The sequence below is a fragment of the Arvicanthis niloticus genome, chromosome 6 (assembly GCF_011762505.2).
Source record: "Arvicanthis niloticus isolate mArvNil1 chromosome 6, mArvNil1.pat.X, whole genome shotgun sequence".
NCBI lineage: Eukaryota > Metazoa > Chordata > Mammalia > Rodentia > Muridae > Arvicanthis > Arvicanthis niloticus.
The window spans coordinates 56,615,482-56,639,238 of record NC_047663.1 but is presented as its reverse complement, the minus strand read 5'-3'; the positions used below and the strand labels follow the sequence as shown (position 1 = coordinate 56,639,238).

At 42.7% G+C, this 23,757-nt stretch overlaps 1 protein-coding gene across 4 annotated transcripts in view; it reads right to left on the bottom strand.

The window, feature by feature from the left end:
- Arhgap44 (Rho GTPase activating protein 44) overlaps nt 1-23,757 on the bottom strand; it is a 158,131-nt gene that overhangs the window by 61,063 nt on the left and 73,311 nt on the right. For all 4 annotated transcript variants that reach the window (XM_034504793.2, XM_034504795.2, XM_034504794.2 and 1 more), the window contains exons 2-4: nt 14,324-14,363; nt 13,601-13,705; nt 6,379-6,455 (exon numbers count right to left, since the gene is read on the bottom strand). In XM_034504793.2, the coding sequence (XP_034360684.1) occupies nt 6,379-6,455; nt 13,601-13,705; nt 14,324-14,363 (222 nt within the window). The remainder of the gene's footprint in view (nt 1-6,378; nt 6,456-13,600; nt 13,706-14,323; nt 14,364-23,757) is intronic.

Below are 23,757 nucleotides of genomic sequence, written 5' to 3'. Positions count from 1 at the left end.
CACTGAGCTTCCTCAGCTCTACCTGCACTGACTTTTAGGACGTTTTCATATTTGCTGATGGAAAATTCATCACTTTGTTATGTAGAGGTCCTTTTTATGAACATGTCTATCTCCATGTTAAGCTTTTCCATGATCAAAAGATTTAAGTGACCACATATGCACCGCTGTAGTATGTATGTATGTATGTATGTATGTATATCATATATCACATCTACATACATCCACATGCATACCCAGCCTCTTTTTTATGTTTAAGGGCTTCCACTGCTCTATGCTCTGATGACTCTCAGCATGGACATATTGACTCCTATCAGATTGGTGAGTCTGTATGCCATCTCTCTCAGTCTCCCAAGACCCATGGTCCATGAAATATTCCTCACATCCTTGGCTACTTCTGAATTGGGATCTAGTTACTTGAATTTATTTGCAGTTATTTATACACTCATGCATCAGGAGGGAAATGGAGAATGGGCTCTAATTCTCCACCTATCATTTTCTGTAAATGTCAACCTCCAGCTTGTGGTTTTAGTTTTGCACCTTTGTCAGGGTGCTTTCAACTTAACTTTCCGACTTTCCTTCATATTTCTTCTGCTACTTCTTAGTTTGTAAAATGTTAAGCAATAGTTATTGACTCCCTAACTATATAAACTGATAATTTGTGTTCACATTTCCTCATTTTCTGTTTAGTTAAATTATGTATATTTTACTATGTATTACAGGAAGTCCATTCCCATCCAAAAATCCAAACTTTAAAATTTTAATTATTATTTTATTATTTAAATTATTGTTTTATGTCTACGGGTGTTTCCCTTCTTCTGTTCATGATATATGTGCAGTACCTGTGGAGGCCAGAAGAGGGCATCAGATTCCCTGGAACTAGTTACAGACAGTTGTAAACTGCCATGTAAACGCTGGGAATTAAATCTGGATCCTCTGGGAGAATAGCCAGTGCTCTTAACCACTGATCATCTCGGCAATCTCCTCAAACCCAAGCTTTTAAAAGTTGGAGTCTTTGAAACATTTTAGATTTAAGATATCTATCTATCTATCTATCTATCTATCTATATCATATATATATCATATATATCATATATATCATATATATATCATATATATATATATCATATATAATATATATATATATTATATATGATATATATATATGATATATATATATATAAAAGACACTTACCTGGTAAGAACTATGTAACTATTCTAAAGCTATGAAAACCCCAAATTGTACAAACTATCTGGTCCCAAGCATTTAAGGGAAGGGCTTACTCCACCTGCACTGGAGTCAAGCTGCACAGTTAGTGTGTCCTGAGCACTAGGCTCTGCACTCAGCCTTGCTTGCTGTGTGCTTGACTGAGCCCCAAACACTGGCCACTCTTCCAGTTGGCTCAGGACCTCACCTCCCCTGGACACATGCATTTCTAGGAAGGCCATGGCCGCCCCATGTTGACCACGCAGCATCTACCTCTTTCGCTCACCCTCCTCAAGAAGTGAAGTCACATTTTAGGGCCACAGTCCTCAAATCCCTCTCTATGTTTCCATGGACTGGGCCTTGGGTCCAGCACTGAGCAGTGTCTCTTTCTGTTTCCAAGGCTGTTTTAACTTGCTAGCTTCCTTTGTTGCTTTAGGTGGATCGGGAGGCATTGCGATTCTGGTTCTCTGTGATAGCACAATGCTGATTTCCAGAAGGTTGTGCAGTGTCCGGCCACTACTGTTCAGGATCGCAAAGCTCGAGCGCTGGTTAATGTTTTATTCCACAGTTGTCGGAGCTCAGCAGGCCCTTCCAGTTAGGAACTCAAGTCCTTCCATCTGGAAAATGTTTTCAGATTATTTTTTTATTATCATTATAATTTCTTCCTCTCTCTCTTAAAACTCCTGCTATTTCAGCATGACTTCTGGAACCACTCCCTTACTTTTCCAAGTCTGTCTGTGTGCCATGTCTTTGTCTTCATGCTTTATTTTCGGGATGATTTCCCCTAAATCATCTTCGACTGAGAATTTCACATCTGCAGTCATTTGTTTTCATTTCTTCCAATTTGCTTTTCGTTTCTGAATGCTCCTGCAGAGTAAACATCTCATACCAATGTCCTTTTGATTTCATGGCTGCACTGCCTGCCCTACCATTTGAAAACATACCCAGCGGCTCACCTGAAACCTTCTGTCCCCACCCCAACTCCAGTTCTTTCAAATCATATTTCTCTCCTGGATTGACTGAGGTTGGACTTTCTTCAGATGCTTGAGGAAATCGTGGGCCTGCTTCTATTTAAGGGTGGGGATGGCAAGCTTGGAGCTTGAGAGAGGGGTGAGGCAGCTGAGAGAAATGTCACCTGAATGGTCAGGGTGAGCCATGGGCACTCTCTCTGTCTAACATCCTCACAGCCTTATGTCCTTCCTTGGAACCTTGCAGGTTCTCCAGGAAAGATACTTCTATTTTCTTTCCAGGAGGAGAAAAGCCTGGGACCTGGGGCTGAGGAGTGCCACGTCCGTTATGCCCAGGAACCCCAGATCTTCGTCTCTAGTGGCTGAGACTGCTGTACCTTGCTGTGTCCAGAGTTCAATGTTTCAAAAGTGTTTCTGTTCCTCCCCTGTGGAGAGCTGTTCTGGGGGTGGATGAGGAGAGAAACCTCCTGCAGATGTGAACAGTGCAAGCTTCGGATTCCCTGGATAACTGAAAACTTAAAATCCCCATTCATTACTTTAATAACCCATTCCACCTCAGAGCAGAGACCCTGACGCTGTCATTCTGAACATGAGAGAATTCCTTGCAGTATTGAATGTTGCCGTGTGTGCGTGGGAGTGGGGGTATTGCAATCATATGTGCCCAATAAATTCCTTGATACTGTTGTCTTTATAATGCTAAGGATCAAGCCAGAGACTTCATGTACAGTAGGCAAGTGTGCCACACTGAGCTGCATCCAGACTATTCTTGGTATCCCTATGTCTGAAAGCTCACAAAATCCCAACACTGATTTCTTTTCTCTGGTCACCATTGTGGGCTTATATGGCTAGGGAAAACAAAAATGTCCGTATTCTAGCTTTAGTGAATTCTGGAAAGGAGCACGATCAACGGGTAGCCAGCCTGCCTTTCTATAAACCCTGTGGTGACACTGTGTTTCAGTCCACATGTACAGAGTTCATGTGTATATGCCTATGAACTGTTGTATATGTATATGCTCTATATTTTAAACAGTCTATTCCATTCGCATCTGTGATGACTGGGAGCAGAAGTAGTAAATGCCATCACTGTCTCGTTACTGACTGTTATTATTGCTTTGATAGAATCCCTGACATGAAGCAACTTAACAGAGGACAGTTTCTTCTGACTTAGGGTTGTAAAGGGTGCAGTCCACCATGGTGGGCCTTCAACAGCTCTCCAGCACAAACAGCATGGGGAGTTGCCTGATCATATCTCAGCACAACCAGGAGACAGAGATCAGACAAGCATGGGGCCAGCTATAATCCTCAAGGCCCATCCAGGAGAGCATCTCTTCCTTTAGCTAGGCCCTACTCCCAAAGGTTCACAAGCCAGCAGCCACCAGCTGGGGACCAAATGTTCAAACACATGAGCCTGTGCAGGACATTTCCCATCCAATCATAGTAACTTTACCTGTCTCTTCTGTAGATAGGTTTTACTTTCAGTCCCTTGTTTCTTTTACCTTCTATTGGTCTCTTTTTCTCTTTCTACTAGTTTGGATAATATACATGACCATTCTATCTCTGTCCATGTGTGTACTGGTACGTCAAGGTTGTCCCCTTGAAGACATCATAGATATCTTATGGTCTCAAACTATGGCCCAGGCAGGTCTGGAACTCACTAGTTAGCTCAGACTATCCTCTAAGTTGTATCAATCCTCCTGCCTCAGCCTGTTGAGTACTGATATTACAGGTATGAGCCCCCACACCTGGTTTCCTACTCTCTTTGCTTAACACACACACATACACACACATGTGAGAGAGAGAGAGAGAGAGAGAGAGAGAGAGAGAGAGAGAGAGAGAGAGAGAGAGTAAATTTAAAGGTAATATATCCTATATATCCTACTTTACTTTCAAATACCTCAAGATCTGAAAACACCATTCCCTTCCCAGTGTCTCCTGTTGATACTATCTAATGTTTCAGTTTTACCAGGTTTATTACCCACCAAATTTATCACTCTTACACTGTTGGTTTGCTAATTTAATGACTGTATTTTATTTGCACTGAAGGACAGTAGAGTAAGCCACCAAAATCATGCCCCTTTGGCATAAGGATTATTTTGAGGTGAAGGCAAATAGGAGGGAAAAAAAAAATCAAAATTGTGGTCTTTCTCCCACGACACCTAAATGCAAGAAATAGGTTTACAAACATGTCCGTGCTCCCTTCTACCTGGAAGAACAGATATTAATCACCAGGTACCTCCAGATCCCAAGACAGAGCCACAGGAACCCACGTTGTAATTTTTTGCCAACTCGTCCTGCCTTCTGTTGCCTCCCTGCAGCTTCCCCTTCCCACAATCTGCCACTTAAGAAACTCCTCTCCCTTTGTCTTCTCATTGCTTCTCGTTTGTCACAATGCTGCAGAAGCCCACGCTCTACCCCTCCTCTGCCCCGTTACTCATCGCCTAACTACCCCGTGTGCACGCCTTACACATGGTGGGAAAAGTGTCTGCTCTCCTCCTGGCAAGCTGTCCTGTTAATCTTATTTGTAGGGCCCTGGCCCAGGGTCCTAGAAAGGCAAGAGGGAAAATAAACTTCCCTTCGTACCACGCAGTGACTTCAAGTTCTCTGTTCCGCTCACCTCAGAGCTTCCCTCTGGACACGGTCCATTCCATGAAACTTCAGTCTACTCGATATGCAAACTGTGCCTTCAAATTCACTCTGCAAGGACTAATTCTGTGCCTGAACATTCTGTATCTCCCCTTTATTCTTAGATAATGACTTCATTTAGCATAAATGTCCAGGTTTCTTGAATTCTTACTCAGTTCCTGAACACATCCTAGACCATTGCCTGGCGTTTCTTTAGCCCAGGAGTGGTCTGTTATCAGTGTAATGCTCTGGTGGAGGTGGTCATCTTTATCCCTTGGCTGACTCTAAATCATGAATATTTTTCTATAGTTTACAGAACTTTTCACACTCCTTTATTTTAGAGACATGTTTGTTTTCCTACCTACAGTTGAAAATCTTCAGCTCCAAACTTTCCCTTCTCCGCTTTCTTCCTCGGCAGATGGCACAGCTGTGCAGTCCCCAGTGCCCCCTGGTAAAAGGGCTCACGGCTTCTTTGGCTCCTACCTCACTGTGCTGTTTCCAAGTTCGTTCTTCAGGTCTCCATCGGTGTACAACCTCGACCTAGCTCACTTAAGTTCTATCTGCAGCTAACTTTCCATTTTAGAGTTCTGGGGTTTGTTTATTCAGCTCTGCCCACATGATTCAATTTCCTTTGTCAAGGATTTTGTTTTTGACTCATTACACACTGACTCCAGTTCATTATTTTGCACTTTCTTACACGTTGTTCTGTTACTCTTGCCTCGTACAGCGCTGAACTGGCTGCTGAGTGGAGGACACTCTGATGACTTCACCTCCAGAGGAGCTTGTCTCGTCTTGCTGGGAACGACATACGTTCAGACATCCGATGGCTGTCATCCATCAGCTCCACTTGAGCCTGGGGATCTCGCTGTCCTTCGCCAGACTTCCCTTTGTCATGGTGACTCTCCTCATGGCACAAACAACAGCACTTTGGCTAGGGGGTTGATTTTTCCTGGTAACAACGCTTTCTGAACCCAGAACTAGATAACTCTGGTGAAAGGGTTCATATCAGCTCAGCAGCCCCAAGACCAAGTTCCCAGCATGAAGGAGATTAAAAGTTGCTCAGGGGGTACAAAGGTCAGGCAATAAGAGACAGAGACAGGAGACAGAGGATGAGGGAGAAGGGGGAAGAGAGAATGAAGAGGACATACAGATATTGTCTCAGAAGACAAAAGATTGGCTCTAGATACAGAAGAGACAGATTTGGCCCTTAGGAAAATAGTGGTTTATAAAGGTAAAGGGGAAAACCCATAAAGAATGAGGTGTCTAATTCTAATGGGGCTTATTAATTAGGTTAATTAGGTTAATTAACCAAAGGGGGATTTTGATTGCTAGACTCCAATACTCTGATAGCTGGACCTTGATAGTCACCTACAGAAGAAAGAAGTGAGCAAGGAAGGGAATAGATGTTCATGGCTAGCTTGAGGAATGTAATCTAATACATTTTAGGGAAGCGGACAAAGTAGAGTAGGGCGAGGCCTGCCAGAGGCATGTCCCTTCGCCTGGTGCTCCATGAGGTGTCCTAGAACCTCATTACAGACGGGAGCTTACCTAGATTTAGTACAAACACACACGGCATCACCTTACCCGAGAAGTGTGTCATCTCCCAGGATTGCAGACCCCTCCACTAAGCACTGAGCCAGTGTCGTCAAAGGCAACTTTTTCTGGAAAGAAAAAAAAAAATACCACACTGAAAACCTTCCATCCTGTCCTCTGAAGCCACAAAGTCAAATACTGAAAAAGACAGTTTACTAAAATAGCTATGGAATGAGCTAACATCAAAACATGTTTGACCCTGATGTGCTGCTCATAAGGGTTAGACTTAAGAGATAACACAAACTGGAAAGTCAGTAAACAGTGTGCTGCCTCGGAGAATGAGCCCACCCTCTACATTCTAAAGGTGGTGTGGGATAACAAAAAGGGAGAGACAGACTATTGCAAAACCATGTCCGTGAAGGTTTGAGCAGTGCACTCCCTTCCCCTGATACACAGCTATTTCCTTGATGAGTCTACCCACCCCATTTTATAAACAAGACAGCATATACTCAACAGAGGAAAGGTGTTCACAAAGGACTGCAGTGCACACTAAAGGCCAGCGAGCTCATGCAAAGGCGCTCCAGCTCATTAGTGACTCAGGAGACCCAGTCAGTCATCCAAACACGCCCACTTGGGCAGCTCTATGTAACATTTTTTTAAAATAGAAGACGAACATTAGTTTAGCATGTGTAGAAGGGCATTCTCATATTTTTGGTGGTGAGCCTAGCCTTTAATGGTTGAGCCATCTCTCCAGCCCTAGCAGAGCATTCTCATTAGAAATTTCAAACAGTCCCTCACTGTGGCAAAGTTCAGCAGCAGCAAACTTCAGTGGCTACTGTTCTGCTCCTGGGATGCCCACATGCCCCTAAGAGGTGCAAACAAGCATTAGAACAAACACACGATCACCAGTGTGACTAAAAGCCTCTATGTGACAACCAGAGGGTGGAAACAATTCAAGCATCCATGGGCTAAGAGAATGTTGCCTATCTGTGAAAAACCATCCTTCGGCCTTCACCAGACACCACGATGGTGCCTGGATTCCTGTGTACCCTTCTACTAAAAGTCTAACCATATCTCATCTCACTCTTGGGCATGCTTGTTCATTTTTACTCTCTATTTTCCTCACAAATGTCAGTAAACGCTTTGATTAAATGTAAAATGTTCCCCCGCAGGATGGACCGATACCCCCTGGAACCATGAGCCACAATAATCCTCCCCACCTTAGGTAGCTTTTGTAAACAACATGTCACTCCTCTCTCTGGGTCTTGTCCTCCTGTATATGTAGAGGTATCTTTCATATCATTTTCTATTATTACATATACAGCTAAGTCTTCTTTTTTAAAAAAATGAAGAGAGATGGAGACATGGAGGTGAATCTGAGGGCTTGGATTTCAAGATCAGGAAGGGGGAGCAGGTAACAAAAAGAAAAGAGATGTTTTTATTTATGTAGATGCTTTAGCAATCAAGAAATCGGAAGGAAGACATCAGGGGCAGAGAGCAGTAAATGAGGCGGCAGTACCTTCGAGTCAAGGGAGATGAGGCAGCCTATCGTCAGAGGCAGCAGATGGGATGGAGGCTACCCCAACAGGCTACAACTCACTTCCACTTCTAAAGGAATTCCCTGAAGCCAGGGTAAGGACTCCACACCAACAGGTTCCATGGCTACCTCATAGCTACCAACTGCCCATCACCCAGGTCTTACCTGCTTTCTCCCGCCCTCTGCCAAACTCCTCCCTCTTCATATGAAAGGACACTGGGCTGCTAAACACATTTCCCTTTGTTGCCAAGGATCCACTTTGATTCTGATCCTTGTTGAATGGATACATTCTGCAGCAGGCTCCAAGCTAGCCCGTGTTTTTCGGGGTTGAAGATAAGCTCTTAAAATTAACTTGTCCCCAGCTCTAGAGTTCAGGTAAAAACTTAAGAATAAGACAAGAAAAGACAGAGTGTCCCCAGGTTTAGATGCGTCCGTCTGTCATATCTGAAATGACTGTTCTTTCTAAAATTATCCTGGGCTTAAGAGGCATGGGTTGTAAGATGACTCAGGCATAAAATCCCCTATACTCTGATCCCCACGCATATCTGTATTTGTGTTCTCTCGTGTGACTCTGAAAACTCCTTCCCACTGTCCTCCAATTCTCAAGTTCTCAGTCCTAGAAATCAGCTTGTATGATTTAGTCCCCTAAAGGCCAAGGCTTCTTGCTCAGACCATACTAGTTTTCCATGGGCACCTGAGGCTAGCCCAGGGGCTTGCTAACAGCCACAGGTTGAGACTCCTTAGTACTTGCGCAAATTAAGCACAGTACAGTCATTTATAAGTGCTACCTCATTAAACTCACAAGTATCACCACAGGGTAGGAAATCACTGCTATCACCACTTTCCAAATGAACCAGCTAAGGCTTATGGAGTCATTCCCTCTCTTAAGATTCACTTCACTGGAGACTCCAGGACGGACCTCAGAGCCCTCTCACTAAACTGCCTGTTATTTTAAATTGGTTAGGCTAGTGTGTCAGGCAAATCCTGTGCCTCAAATACTCATGGACTGTCTGTCCCTGACATTGGTCTATTTTTATCACCGCCTACCATGTGGCGGGCCCTGTTTTGGGCACTGAGAACACAGCTGGTGAGGAGCAGACCCCTGTTCCCATGGAGCTTGGTTACCAGTGACAGAAACCAGTGATCACAGGGCTTCAGACACTGTGAAGAAAACAAGCTGGGGCAATGGGCTGTGGGAGAGGAAGGAGATGGTGTCCTGGGTGTATCTTTGATGATAACATGGAGTCTGAGAAGAGCAATGAATAAAAGTCACTGGCCTGAAATGCTCCGAAAGAACTGCACACAGGGGTCAGAGCAAATCCAAAGGCTCTGAGGGGATGCGGCCCTCTGAAACATATCACTGCAGCCTGAGAAGGATAACAGAAAGACGGGAGCAAAAGCTGAGCTCAAAAGCACAGATGGAAGGCTCACTGAGGACTCCAGACTCCTCTGCTCCACAGTGGATGGGAGTCCTTTCATGGGACTCAGCAGGGACAGTGGCCTCATCTGGTGCCCATGTTAAAAACCTGCTTGGGAAGTAGCAGACGATGAAATATGAAGAGTGAGGAGACTGATGGGAACCACTATTGAATGACAACCATAGAGACTGGGGATGGGATGGAGGTGGGGGGAGGGGCTGAGGGTGTGCACCCAAACAAAATGGAAATTCATAGAAAAGAGGTAGCAGAGCTTCTGGCAAGCTTGGCTGAGGGTTCAGAGGAGGGGGTAGCATGCTTGGCTTGGTTCTGGAAAGGGAAGAATAATGTATAATATCTGGGATGGAGGTTGGAGACAGTGGGTAGACCTTTGCTAGATCCTCCTAAGACAGCTTCCAGTGTTACAGGTCCTGGGTTCCTGACTCAAAGGTCATTAGTCTTCTCAGCTCCCGTTTCCCTCTGGGTGATCTCAACTCCAGAGTCAGTGGCCACTCAGGTCCTCCTCTTCTCTGGTACTCCTTATCCATTCAGAGCAGAGTTGGAACACTCTGTCAGTGGTATCTATTCAGTATCCTGTCTTTCCCAGCTCCATGTTCCTTGTGGTCTTACCTAGGTCATGCACACATATGTCTAAGTGGCCCTCCCTTCTACCATGCCTACAGCAGTGAGCAAATGGGATGCCATGACACCTATAAGGCTGACATCTATGTCCTAGCCCTGACCAATCCCCTGCAATCCTTACACCATCTCCCTCCTCTTCCTCTGAAGTCCACTTGCTCTCCATACAGTTTTGTTTCTGAAGAATGTCTGGCTCCTTCCTGGCCCTGCATCCATTGGGTCTGCCCATCGTGTGCCTGTCTGTCACAAGCTCAGTTCCTACCATGGGATTCCTAGTAATCTGCTCAGTAGCACTAGGGCACAATCCATATAATCGATGCCCATCATAGAACCTGCTCGTCTCTGACCTGGGCCTTCTAGGTCAGATGTCCATCTGAACATGCTTCTTGGCACATACACTACCCTATGTGACAGACATGGGACTCTCTAATATTTGTTAAACAAATAAAACAAACCATTTATTATTATTATTTTTTGTACATGAGCTTCTCATAAGACATGCAGATCTCAGACCACTATCAACTAACCAGTTACTGGCCTAGACTAAAGGATGCAAAATGGAAATGAGATACACATCCTCGCCCCATCCATTCTGTACTGGAAACCCAAATAAGCCAAGCAACCTCGAGTTGGTAATACTCTTCTCACCAACAAGGCCGACAAGGCAGTAGAGATTGTCCATCTGCATGGGCAAGCAGCTATAGCTTTCAGGACAACATTTAAGGCCTAACCAATTCCTAGACTTAACATACAATGCAGCCAGAACATGCTTTCCACATGCAAAGCAACCAATCCTGAGGCCCTGCTCCACCACTTGTGTTACCAGGCCCTGTCCTGACCATAACTGGAGTATCCAGTCATGCCACAAGGAGGTGACACCAATGAAGGAGTCACAGCCCAGCACCTCACAGCCTGCAGAAACTACTCAACCTAACCAGGAGCCTTCTACCTGCCTCACTCCTTCCTCCCTCAGAAACCATGATAAGAGTTTTTGTTTGCACCTCACTCCCACTTCCTGACCACCCCTGGTGCGGCCCTGTGTGTCCCCAAGAAGCCTGGTATAGCCTCTTCTTCTGGGGGCTGAGTTACATGCAAGCCATTCTCCCCACACTCTGACCTTCGGACCTGTTGATTAGAACATACCTCAAATGCTCTAGAAATAAGCCAGTATCTGCTAAATGGAAAGAATTTGCAGAACTCCCAACCCAGCTAAAACTTCACACATTAGGTAATTCTGTCTTAGCCCAAGAAATTATGTTAGTGTCAGTTCACTGACAACTTTAGAGTCTGGCTTCAAGCCTCGAGCAGTAACAGTAAAATGTGTTTGTCAATAGGGTCTCCTGCAGCCCAGCCAGACCTCAAACCTACTATGTAGCCAAGGCTCCCCTGGAGCTCACTATGCTTTTTCCCCCTCCAGACTGTGGGAGTTACAGGTGTGTGTCACCATGGTTGGTGCTCAAATGAGACTCGTGAAAAAAAAAATACACTACACTTAGAATCATTTATTTTGCAGCAGAAGAAAGGATTTGGGTCAAAGGTGACTTGAGCTCCAAGTCTCCATTTGGAACAGCAACCTGAGTACCATGTTAAAGCATCATACGTAAAGGCAGCTCATAACCCCAGGCATTTTGTACATTCCTCCTTAGGACTGCTCAGGGTCAACCTCCTAAAATCCCTGACCCATGCATGATTCTGTCTAGATATTTTCTAGAGCCAAGGAAGTTTTATTTATATCACACATGAGGGATTCCTACAGAAAACAGAGTTTGAGCATATCTAATCTGAAATTCCCCAAAACCTTAAATGCTCCAAGAACTGAAACATCCTGAGCACTAGCTGGAAGCAGCCAGTAAAGATTCCATACCTGGCCACATGTGACAGCTTGCATTGGAAACAGAGATGCACCAAAATATCAAATAACTTTATCTTCAGGGTGTGTGTGTGATAGATGACAGGAGACAAATGAGTTTTGTGTTTAGACATGCCTCAGCTCCAGAATATTTTGTGATATGTTCACAAATAATCCATAATCCCAAATATTTGAAATCCAAAACACTTCTATGTATTTTGGACACTAATAAAGAAAGTGAGGGTTAGCACAGTCTGGCTGGTGTCAGCATTGGTCCAGAAGACAGAAGGAAGCATGGGGCACATTCATTCATTCTGTGACTTTCATCAGTAAAGGTTAACAGCAGGGTTCAGGGAGACCACTGCAAACAAAAGCCAACACAACTCCAAGTGAAAAACTAATCCAACAGACACCAACCACAGATGCAAACTCAAGGAAAGAGGAATGGGAGGAAGGCCATCTTCCTTAATTACCACTCCAACTGCTGTGATAAAGTATTCTAACAAATGCAACTTAAGGAAGAAAAGGCTTGTTTTGGCTCTCAGTTAAAGGGCATAGTCCACCACTGTGGGAAAATCAACATCAGAATCTTGAAGTAACTGGTCACATGGCATCCACAGTCAGGAACAGATAGCCATGGATACTGCTGCTGCTGCACTCATAGCCCATGATCTCACCTAAGGAATAGTGACACCCATGGTGGACAAGTCTTCTAGTGCAATTAAGATAATCCCCACAAGTATGTCTAAGTCCATCTCCCAGATCATTCTAGATGTTGTTAAGTTGACAATTAATACTAAGTAATACCATCCTAGATTGCAGAACATCCATAGTAAAACCAACACAGCACAGTCAGTTAAATGCTTGCCTTGCACAACACAAAGTCCTGAATTCAAATCCTGGAACTCTTTTTTCTTTTCCAGATAAAATCCAGGAGTGGTGGCACATGCTTATAATCCCAGTGCTGAGGAGGCAGAGATGGGCAAATCCCCAAGGCTTGATGGTCAGTAAGCCTAGCCTGCTTGGTGAGCTCCAGACTAGTTTAAGACCCTTATCTCAGAGAGAGAGAGAGAGAGAGAGAGAGAGAGAGAGAGAGAGAGAGAGAGACTGTGTGTGTGTTTCCAAGGAACAATAGCTAAGGTACACTACCCCCAATGTGAAGCCCTCCTCAAGGCATGCATGCATATACATGCATAAAGTCTTACACTTACACACACACACACACACACACACACACACACACACACACACACTTCTAGACGTAGCTTTTGCTCTTTGGCAGCATGGAAGGAGGCAGGGGTGAAAAGAAAAGACTAGAAAGCTGTCTATACCAATCTCCGGTGAGTACAAGTACATTCATACTGCCTGGTGGTATCAGTTAAGAAAGCATCAGAGCAGCTTTCTCTAGCAGGCATTCTCTGACACCTCACTATGGTGGAAACAACTTCCAAGGGTCTTTCTAGGCCCCTGGCCACCCCATTGCTGTGGACCATCAATACGAAGGTAAAGATAATCTATGAATAAAGCTGAATCAAAAATAGGAGTTCATGGAGGGTAACGTCCCTCAGAAGTACGATCTTAAAGCACGGTCCTGACATCCTGCTGACTGCCTGCCCCAAGAAGGGGCCTCACCATATCTGGGGAGCAAAGGGAGGTGATGCTTCAGGCAAGAGCTAAAGAGCACAAAGTCCACTGCAGCAGAATAAGCACCAAGGCTTGCTCAGTTCACGTGCGGACGCATGAGTACCCTCAGCCAGTGACTGTCCTGGGGGTGGGATCCTGGGTGCCAGGACGCAGATTCTAAGCTGCCTGGGCTCTGCAGAGGGTACTTACTGAGCGCTTGTCCGCCTCTGCTCCCTGCTGACCCTGCAGACACGCCGTGAGCTTCTTGTGTGTGCTGTGGGACACCTGTTTCACCAGCTCTAGGCGCTTTTCCACCTGCACAGACAGTGGGAGGCACAGTGAGACAGAGGTCAGGAGGTGACAATGCTGGCCTGTTACCATAGAAGCAAGGATTTCTGGGAAGAAAATGCCCAGTGTTGAACAGCTGGAAGGAGGGTGATCACAGCCCTGGGGCTCCCCTGGTACTCTCTGAACCGTTCCTCTAAGAATCTCACCTATGTCTGTATCTTAGGGAGATTAGTGCCTGGATACCCTCAAAAGCCAAGCCCTACACATGCTTAAATACACGTATTTACATATGACCCACATACATCCCCTGGTATACCTGAAATTGCCTCTGGGTTACTCATTGTGCTTCACACAATGTAAACCTTGTGACAACAGCTATAACACTGCCTTTTTAAGGGAATGGCAAAGGGAGACGTCTACACATGCTCAGTTCAGAAGTATTTCACCACGTGGTTGGTTGAAACCATGGACATGGGCTTATATGTCTGGGAGGGGCAACAATGGAAAGCACTGCCAGAAACAACAGAGTTTTACCCCCTAGTTGTCTGTATGGGAGCAGCAGAGGCCTGGACACTGCACAGAGAATGGCTCCATTTCAGAGGAAACCATCTGTGAGGTTTAGCAGGCAAGGTTTAGACAACCCACCTGGAGAAGGTCTTCGCTCAAAACTTCAGTCTTTTCTGCCCTAGAGGGAAAGTGGAGAAAATGGTCAGCAAATACATGCATACATTTATACATACACACATACATATATACATATGTTAATATATTTAGGCATATATACATATGCATGTTTATACATACACACACATAGAGATACATTAATACATACAAGCACATGCACATATATATACATTTATAATATATACATACATACTGTATGTTACTACATATAGGAATGTGTTCATATACATTTATAATATACACATATACATACCTATGTTAATATATATAGGCATATATACATGTGCACATTTATAATACTCACATATATACATATATTAATATACACAGGCACATATACAAATGCTTATGTTTATAATACATATATACATACATACATGCATACATACATACACACACACACACTCTTAGGTAAGTCTAATGACAAGAACCACTCTCCTCTCACAGAAACTCCAGAAGCAGACTATGAGTAGTAGAAACTCTTAAGAATTTAAAGACAAGTCTAGAATCTTCCAGAAACACTAACTACTATACCTACAAAGCACAATGTGCAAGGTGCATTTATACATTTTGCCACAAACTGGGACCTGCATCAAGGACAACAAAAGGACCTTTATATTTTTCTGAAGAAGATTGCCACACCCATGCACTCAGGCTTGCTCCATGAGAGCAAACAAAGATAGTCAGATGGAAAGGTGCAATAGCTAAAGAGCACACACAAAGCCAGTGCTGAATCCCAGCAGTGGATGCAGAGATGCTCGCCATGGCTTGGCCATCAACTGTTAGGTCCCTATTTGCAGACGACAAAATCAATTCAGAAAATTGCAAGAAAATGAGAAACTTCCCCCTCAAAAAAAAAAAAAAAAAATCACCAAGTCAGGGAACAATGGCACTTGCCTTTAATCCTAGCTCTCAGCAGGCAGAGGCAAGTGGATCTCTGAGTTTGAGGCCAGTCTGATGTACATAGAGTTCTGGGCCAGCCAATGTTACAACAGTGAGGCCCTGTCCAAAAAAAACAAAAACAGAAAAAGCAAACACAAACAAACAAACAAAAAAAACCCTCATCCAGACTGAATGAACTAAGACAAATACATAAACATAAATTGTCTCCACATTTTAGTAACAGACCCTTGGAAGTATTCTTAACAACGGTTTCAAATAATTAAGTTCTTAGATGTCAGTCTATCAGATTATATAAAAAGCTTGCAAGCTAGGTGTGGTGCTTTGAAGGAGACTGTCCCCGTTGAGCTCAGATGTTTGCACATTTGATCTCCATTGGTGACAATGTTTGGGTAGGTTTAGGTGTGCCCTTGCAAAAGAATGTGTGTCCCTAGAGGTGGGCTTTGAGAGTTTACAGACTTGTGACAGTTTGCTCTCGATGCTTCATGCTTGCAGTTCAAAATATGAGTCCTCAGCTTCCTTCTCCTGCTACCCTGTCTCCATTCCACCATCATGAACTCTAACTCTCTGGGTCCATAAGCACAAATGAAATTTTCTCTAAGTTGGCTTGGTCATAGTGTTTTACCACAATAATAGAAATGTAGCTACAAGACTGGGAAACTACAGAGTGTTTACGAAAGAACTCACAGAGTATCTCTAAGCTAAGTGGGGAGAAATAGGCTATCTATGAACTAGAAAACCCAACAGAGAGAAGGTACTCACTCTTCCCTGAACTGACTACAGATGGAATGAGAGCTCAGAGCTTAAGACCACAGGACTTACTATAGAGATTAAACAAAGCAACTCCGACGTGGAGAGAAACATGCAGAAGAGGGAGAGTAGCCAACATATCTCCAGAAAGAAAAATTAAGTTATAGCACTCACATGATCCTAATTTTAAAATTAAATAATCAGGAGGATGGCTTTGACAAAAGGATAGGATGTGCCAGCCAGGAATAGATCCAGACTCATGACCAAGGAATCTTGAAAAAGGAACAAAGATTATAAGAGGCAGAAGAAAAAAATTAGCAAACTGTCATGGAACACACCATGCAAGGTGTGAATCCTGGTCCTGTACGTCTATACAAATGAATCACAAACAGACCACAGCCTTCAAGAGAACATAAAAAATGTGGCATTTTTAAATACAAGCAGAAATATCTGTGACCTTCATTAGAGCCCTGGGTTCTAAGTGATAACATCAAAAGCGCTCTGTATAAAAGGAAAGGAACTGAGACATCAGACTCCTAGCAAAATGAAAAGCCTTTGCTCTATGAAAAGTCCTCTTTTCTCCCTAGGGAGAAAATGTTGCACATCACATGAGAAAAGAATGATATGGAAATTACATACAAAATTGTCAAAGTCAGTAATAATAATAATAAAAAAAAGTCTACTAAAATAAGTACAAAAAGCTGGAGCTTGAGTTCAGTGGTACAGCGTTTGCCTGGCAAGCAGCCCTGGCTTCTATCCCTAGTACTGAAAAAAGAGACAAATGGTGAGCAGAAGAATATCACCAAGAAGATATACAGAAAGCACATGCACACACAAGGATGCGCACACAGACATCAAGCTCTAAAGAATCCGGCACTGGAAAGCTCATGAGCTGCTGGGGTCTGAGCATGACAGACAGTACAAGCCAGTGAAGAATCACTGGCAGTTCCTTATAAACTTAACATACGCTTGCCATATGACCTAGCAATGCTGCCTAAGATGAATGAACTCCACACACCTACACACCAAAGCACACACGTATAAGCACTCAAAACCTGGGAACAGGCTTTGTGTCCTTCAGCAGGTGAACAGGTTCTAAGACATCTATATTGAAAAACACTATCCAGGCCTAGGGGTGGATATTGGCATATGTCATCACTCAGCTCAAGATCAAAGCATATGCTGGATGTACAAAAAAAAAAACCAAAACAAAAACAAAAAAACAAAACACCACAAACCACAAAAAAAACCAAACAAAACAAAAACAACAAAAAAAAAAAAAAACAAAAAAACAATCACAAAGGATTATACAGACAGTGACTCTACCTATAGAGTGTGCTGAGAAAAACTCAACTACAAGACTAAAAAGCCTATGGCATGGCAACGTGGGAAAGGTCTTGTTTGTTTATTTGTTTGTTTGTTTGTTTGTTTCTTGACACAGAGTTCCTTTGTAACCCTGGTTGGCCTAAAACTTGCTATGTAGACCAGGTTGGCCTCAAACTCATCAAGATCCACCAGCCTCTGCCTCAATGCCCAGCTATGAGGGAATTTTGATGACAGTGGCAACTACATAGAATGCATATACAATAAGACTCATACTGCCAAGCATACTTGAAGTGAGTCTTTAAAGTACAGCAGAAATCTCTTTGAACATAAAACTGTGGTACTATACAGTATCCCAGAAGTACAGAAGAGAAAGTAACTGGGTAAGTGCTCTGAGCTCCTGGCATCTTCCTTCAACAAGGCTGAAGTGATCATCTTGATTCTCTCAAATAAGTTGAGACATGATGAACATTCAAGAGCATCCCTGGTAGGGGAGAAGTGAGATATGAATCTACCAAACTGTCAGGGGCTTAAAAAAAAACAACCAAAAAAACCAAAAACCAGAAACAACAATAACAACAACAAACAGACAACAGAGAAGCTTAACCACTGAAACGAAGGGAAACAACAGTGGTCAGTGAAGAAAAAATAGAAAAGAAAAAGCCAAAAGGTAGATATTATACATGACATCCAATATATCAGAAAACATACTCAGATAATACATCGTAGTTAAAAATCCAAAGATTTAAAAAAAAAGAAATCTAGTTCAAAGATGTATAGCCTGGATTGTTCAATACTAATTTTAAAAGCTTCATCTAATAGGAGGAAGAAACTTGAAGAGAAAGAGAGAGAGAAGGAAAAAACCACTCACACAAAGCTACTTCTGAACTCCCGGGCTTTGGAGGAATCCCCTTTTGCTGTTTATCTGTAGAGCTACTCATGGAGGTTGAGGTCTCGTCCATGATAGGGAAGCATATGCTTTCTGAGCTGCATCTCAGCTACTTTTAATTAATTATACTGATTTTAGGAGAGACAGTTGCAATATACTGATAAAAAAAATAACTTATTCACTTCTAAGGATCACAAAACAAGTTAAGGCTGACGAAACGTTGGGGAGGTAGGAAACATGCTGGGATAATAAAAGTCGTTACTGTTCTTGAAACCGTAGAACGAGAGGTTTGTGGGGCTGGAGAGATGTCTTGCAGTTAAAAGCACTGACTGCTCTTCCAGAGGTTCTGAGTTCAATCCCCAGCAACCAAATGGTGGCTCACAACCATCTATAATAGGATCCAATGCCCTTTTGATGTGTCTGGAGAGAATAACAGGATAATCACCTACATACAATAAATAAATCTTTTTTTTAAAAAAAAAAAAAACAGGATGCATCTGATAGGGATATATAAACTCGAGATCTAGAGATGAGGAGTACGAACTCTTCTCATGAACACAAGAATGTGTTTCCAGACACCACAGATGGTGAGCGTATGAGTACTTCTCAACAAATGTGAAAGGACAGGCAGTACTCTCTACTTCAGCATACTTTATGTTGCAATAAAAGCAAGGTAAAATGTGAAAGAAAATACATTTGTTTGGGCTATAACTCACTTGGTAGAGTGTTTGCCTAGCATTTTATAAATGAGAAATATTTAACACAATAGAATGCCTATTTGTGAAAAATATAAAAAGGAAAATCTTTGCTTTATAAAAAGTTCCTATTCCTTACAGGAATATGTTGAAAGTATTCTCGTGTAATTGAGATCAGATTCCTCTCTCCTACAATGTGCACAATGAAATCAGAAGGTTTATTTATTTACTTGTTTTTGAGACACAGCCCTCAATGTAGATGAAGATAGACTTGAGTTCTGATGCTCCTGTTTTACCTTTACTAGGAATGTAGTCGTGTCTGCTCTTAAAATAGACTTTTAAGGAAAAAATCTAAATAGACATATTTTGAAGTTGATCTTAAAGTAAATTCAAAACACCATAAAGAAATTATAGAATCTATCTAGAAAAGGTAGGTTAGATATAAAACCAATACAATGAAATTAATGTAATCAGGAAATGCTCAGAAAACCCAATTATAAAGTTCATTTAATGCAGAGAAAAATTAAACCTAAAAGATCGCCAATATGTTCATGGAAAAAATTAGAGATGAGGCGAAGATATCATAAAAGGTTTAAATAGACAGTATTCATGGGTTCACCCTGCAGACGTGTTGGTTCACTTAAAAATCTTCATGAGAGGGAAGATGACAGAAGACATGTGATTATGGGGGGTGGAGAGGGCTAAGGGAGATAGCATGGAAGAGATGGGAGAGAGAAGGAAGTAGGAGGGAACTGGGAAATTAAAGGGAATGAGACAGGGAATGGGAGAGGCAACCAAAATTACAGAGTTGTAAAAGGGTACATAAAGGAAAAAAAAACACTATTTTGTAAGGTAATTAAAATATATAAGCATGGGTGGATCATGCTGTTTACTAAACAATAATTCTATTACCAAATCCTGAAAGTTCTTGGTCAAGGAGGCTGTGGTGGTTTGGATGAGGCTGGCTCCATAGACTAATATGTTAAAAACACTTGGTTCCATGGAGAGTGGAACTGTTTGGGAAAAATTAGAAAATGTGGTATGGCCTTGTTGGCGAAGGTATGCCACAGGGGGTCAGCTTTTAGGCTTCAAAAGGCCACACATCAAGCCCAGTCTTGATCTCTGTGCCTGTTGCCTAGAGACCAGGAGGTAAAGCTCTTAGCTACTGCTCTAGCCCTATGTCTGTCTGTTTCCTGTCATTATAATCTTATATTAATACCTGAAACTGTAAGCAAGTCCCCACAAACGTTTCCTGTTATAAGAGTTGCTTTTGATCGAGTGTTACTTCACAGCAACAAAACAGTGACTAAGACAAAGGCTCCAGAGGCTCCCTAAACAATATAGGCTACTGTGTTTCTTGGTTGACTGACTATGGTGGTTTGAATAGGAATGGCCCCCCCATACACTAAGGTGTGTTTGAATGCTTGGCCTATAGGGAGTGGCACCATTAGGAAGTACGGCCTTGTTAGAGTAGATGTGGCTTTGCTGGAGGATGTGTCACTGTAGGACCTTGAGGTCACATATGCTCAAGCTATGTCCAATGTGCTACATAGTCTCTTTCTGCTGCCTAGAGATCAAGATGTAGAACTCTTAGCTGCTTCTCCAGCAACATGTCTGCCTGCAAGCCACCATGCCTCTCACCATGATGATAATAGACTAAACCTCTGAAACTGTCAGCCAGCCTCAATTAACTATTTTCCTTTATAAGAATTGCCATGGTCATGGTGTCTCTTCACAGCAACAGAAATCCCAACTAAGACACTGACATAAAGAGATGGCAAGACCTTCTTTTTAAAGACACCATACTTCTTGGTTGCAGGACCCAGAAAAGTCAAACTGGAACTGACCTGGAAGTTTTCTTCCTGCTAGCTAGTGTTCATGGCCAAAATATGCTATGTTGGCTACTGTGGGGTAAAAGTCATCCATGATCTCATGCAGAGCTGGAGCTTGCATGTTACAGTAGTGGCCTTCCAGGCATGGTATACCCCCCGGTACAATTAATAGTGGCAAGAATGTTAGTGGAGGAGTGATGGCTAATCCTGATTGTTAACTTGACTGGATCTGGAATTAACTAACACACAGGCTACTGGGTACTCTTGTGAGGAACTTTCTTGATCATGTTATTTATATCCCCACTCACTTATGCTGCCTTTGGGACATGGCATGGCCGTTACACTCATGAACTCATGGTAACCATGGTTACCTACTGAAGAATGCACATCAACATTCCACAAAGCACTAGAAGACCCTCATAAAACCACCAAAACCTAGTGGTAGGTAATGGTTACTAGAACAAGGAGGTCCTTTTTTTTGGGGGGGGGGGGCACAGCCACTGGTAAGTTGCCTACATTCCAGTAAATTACACCACAATGATGCCCATGGATTCAATCTTAGCCAAACTCAGTGGGCCATATGGGGTAAAGGACAGATTGGGATTGGAGATGTTCCAGAGAAAGGAGGAAGAAGAGAAAGATGAATAGAGAATTAATATAATCAAAATACATCATATACACATATACATCATATACACATAGGAAATGGTCAAAAATATTTTTTATTTTGAAAATAAAATCAAGGGAACTGAGAGGAGACAATGCTGGGATGTAAATAATAATGATGATGATGATGAAGGAGAAGGAGAAGGAGAAGGAGAAGGAGAAGGAGAAGGAGAAGGAGAAGGAGAAGGAGAAGGAGAAGGAGAAGGAGAAGGAGAAGGAGAAGGAGAAGGAGAAGGAGAAGAAGGAGAAAGGAGAAGGAGAAGGAAGGAGAAGGAGAAGGAGAAGGAGAAGAAGGAGAAAATAATCAAAACCTCTTAATGAGGGCCCATGGAGATGGCTCTGTGGGCAAGAATACTTTCTACACAAGTCTGCGGACCTGAGTTCAGATTCCAGCAAATGTAATTAAAAAGTTCCATCCATATCTCCAGCCTGTCAGATCCTTACATACCTGAGATGCTCTCTAGCAGGCCCCATTCTCATCACCAGACTCTAGCTGTCATTCTAGCCACACCCATTGTCCAAAGAAAAATCCTGAGCACTCCCCCAGACTCCTGGGCATTGGCTGTGGGACTCTTCCAATTCTACTCCTCAGATAAGAATGTCATCTAGCCCTACTTCTGAAACCCACTCAAATACCAACACTGAACTGCCCCAAGATTGAACCCCAAATCCCCATAAACCTGGTCTACAACCTGAGAAGTAGGAATAACAAGAAAACAAAACCACAAACAACATGAATGACCAAAAGAATAGATTTCCATTAGAAATGATTTTACTCCCTGAGAAAAGCAACTTGGACAATGATTTCAAAGTAGCAGTAATTAATATGTTCAAGGAACTCAAGAAGGAGATGAATAAATGCTGAGATTAAGACCATAAAAACACAGTTGAATAAAATAATAATAACTCAATATATGAAAATAGAATTTAGCAAAGAGGTAGAATTTCCAAAGAAACCCCTAAATGAAATAACACATGACATGAAAAATCCATGGAAAAACTCAGAGAACACTCTCAGCAAGAGATTGGAACAAGAGGAAGTGAGAATATCAGGTCTTAAAGACAAGGTAGAAGAAAGTTCACTTCATCAAAGAAAATGTTAAATGCGAACACAGACAGGCAAGCGGGCGGGTGGACAGACACACACACACACACACACACACACACACGTGTGTGTGCAAACATATACAGAAAGTCTGGGATAACATAAAAAGACAAAAACTGTAAATAATAGATATAGAAAAAGATATAGAAAAAATTGGGTCAATATAACATAATCTAAGATAAGAGATGTCTATTATGGTTCAAGAAGTATATAGCACACCAAATCGAGTCGGAAAAGAAACTTCCCACGTCATGTAATAATCAAAACACTAAATGTGCAGAGGAAAGAAAGGATACTCTACAGCTATAAGAGAAAAAGACCAAGTCACATAAAAACACAGGCCCGTCGGAATAACAGCTGATCTTTCGACAAAGACTGTGAGAGCTAGGATCATCTGGAATAAATAGAGAAACTCTCAGCTTAAGTGACTTCAAAACTTAAATGGACCTCACAGGCATCTACAGAACTTTGTACCCAAACCACTGGAGAAGCAGCTGGTGGAAATTTCTCCAAAGTGGAGCACATATGAGGAAGCAAAGCAGGTCTCAACAAATAGAAGAAAGGTGAAATCCCATCCTGCACTCTCTGAGGCCACAGATGAGTAAACTGGATTTCAACAGCAACAGGAAACACAGAAAGTACATGAAGACTAAATAACACTACCGAAAGATAGTGATTTAAGTATGGTCAACCATCCTTGCATCTCTGGGCTGGGAGCCAACCTGGTGATGGCGGACAATTTTTACTAGTCCTTGAATTTAGTTTGAAAGCATTTTCTTTTGAGAATTTTTTTGCATCTGTGTTCATCAGAGGTACTGATTAATCAGATTCTTGTGGACATTGACCACTGGACCACAAGATACTGCCCAGGAAGGGACAGGCACTGATTGGTGGATGCCAGATGCACTATCATCTAAGATAGCAAGGGGGGAAGGGGAAGAGAGGAGTTATTTAGTAAAAACTGTTTGACTTACTGCTGCCTTGACTCGGGCAGTCAGACTGCCCCCATGGCGGCAGCATGGCTCCTCTGCACACGCCCAGCATGCCCCAAGGAAGCTATCAAAGCTGCTTCATGCTAGGGCAAGGTTCAGGCTCCTAAAGGCCTCATCACAGCCCCAGGATTTAATGATGGTTTTTTTTTTTTTTTTTTTTTTTAATCGTAAGTCTGTTATGTCTAGCTGATTCTTTAATCATGTCCACTTCCAGAGCAGCAGCAGTTCTCCTGGTCCCCAGCA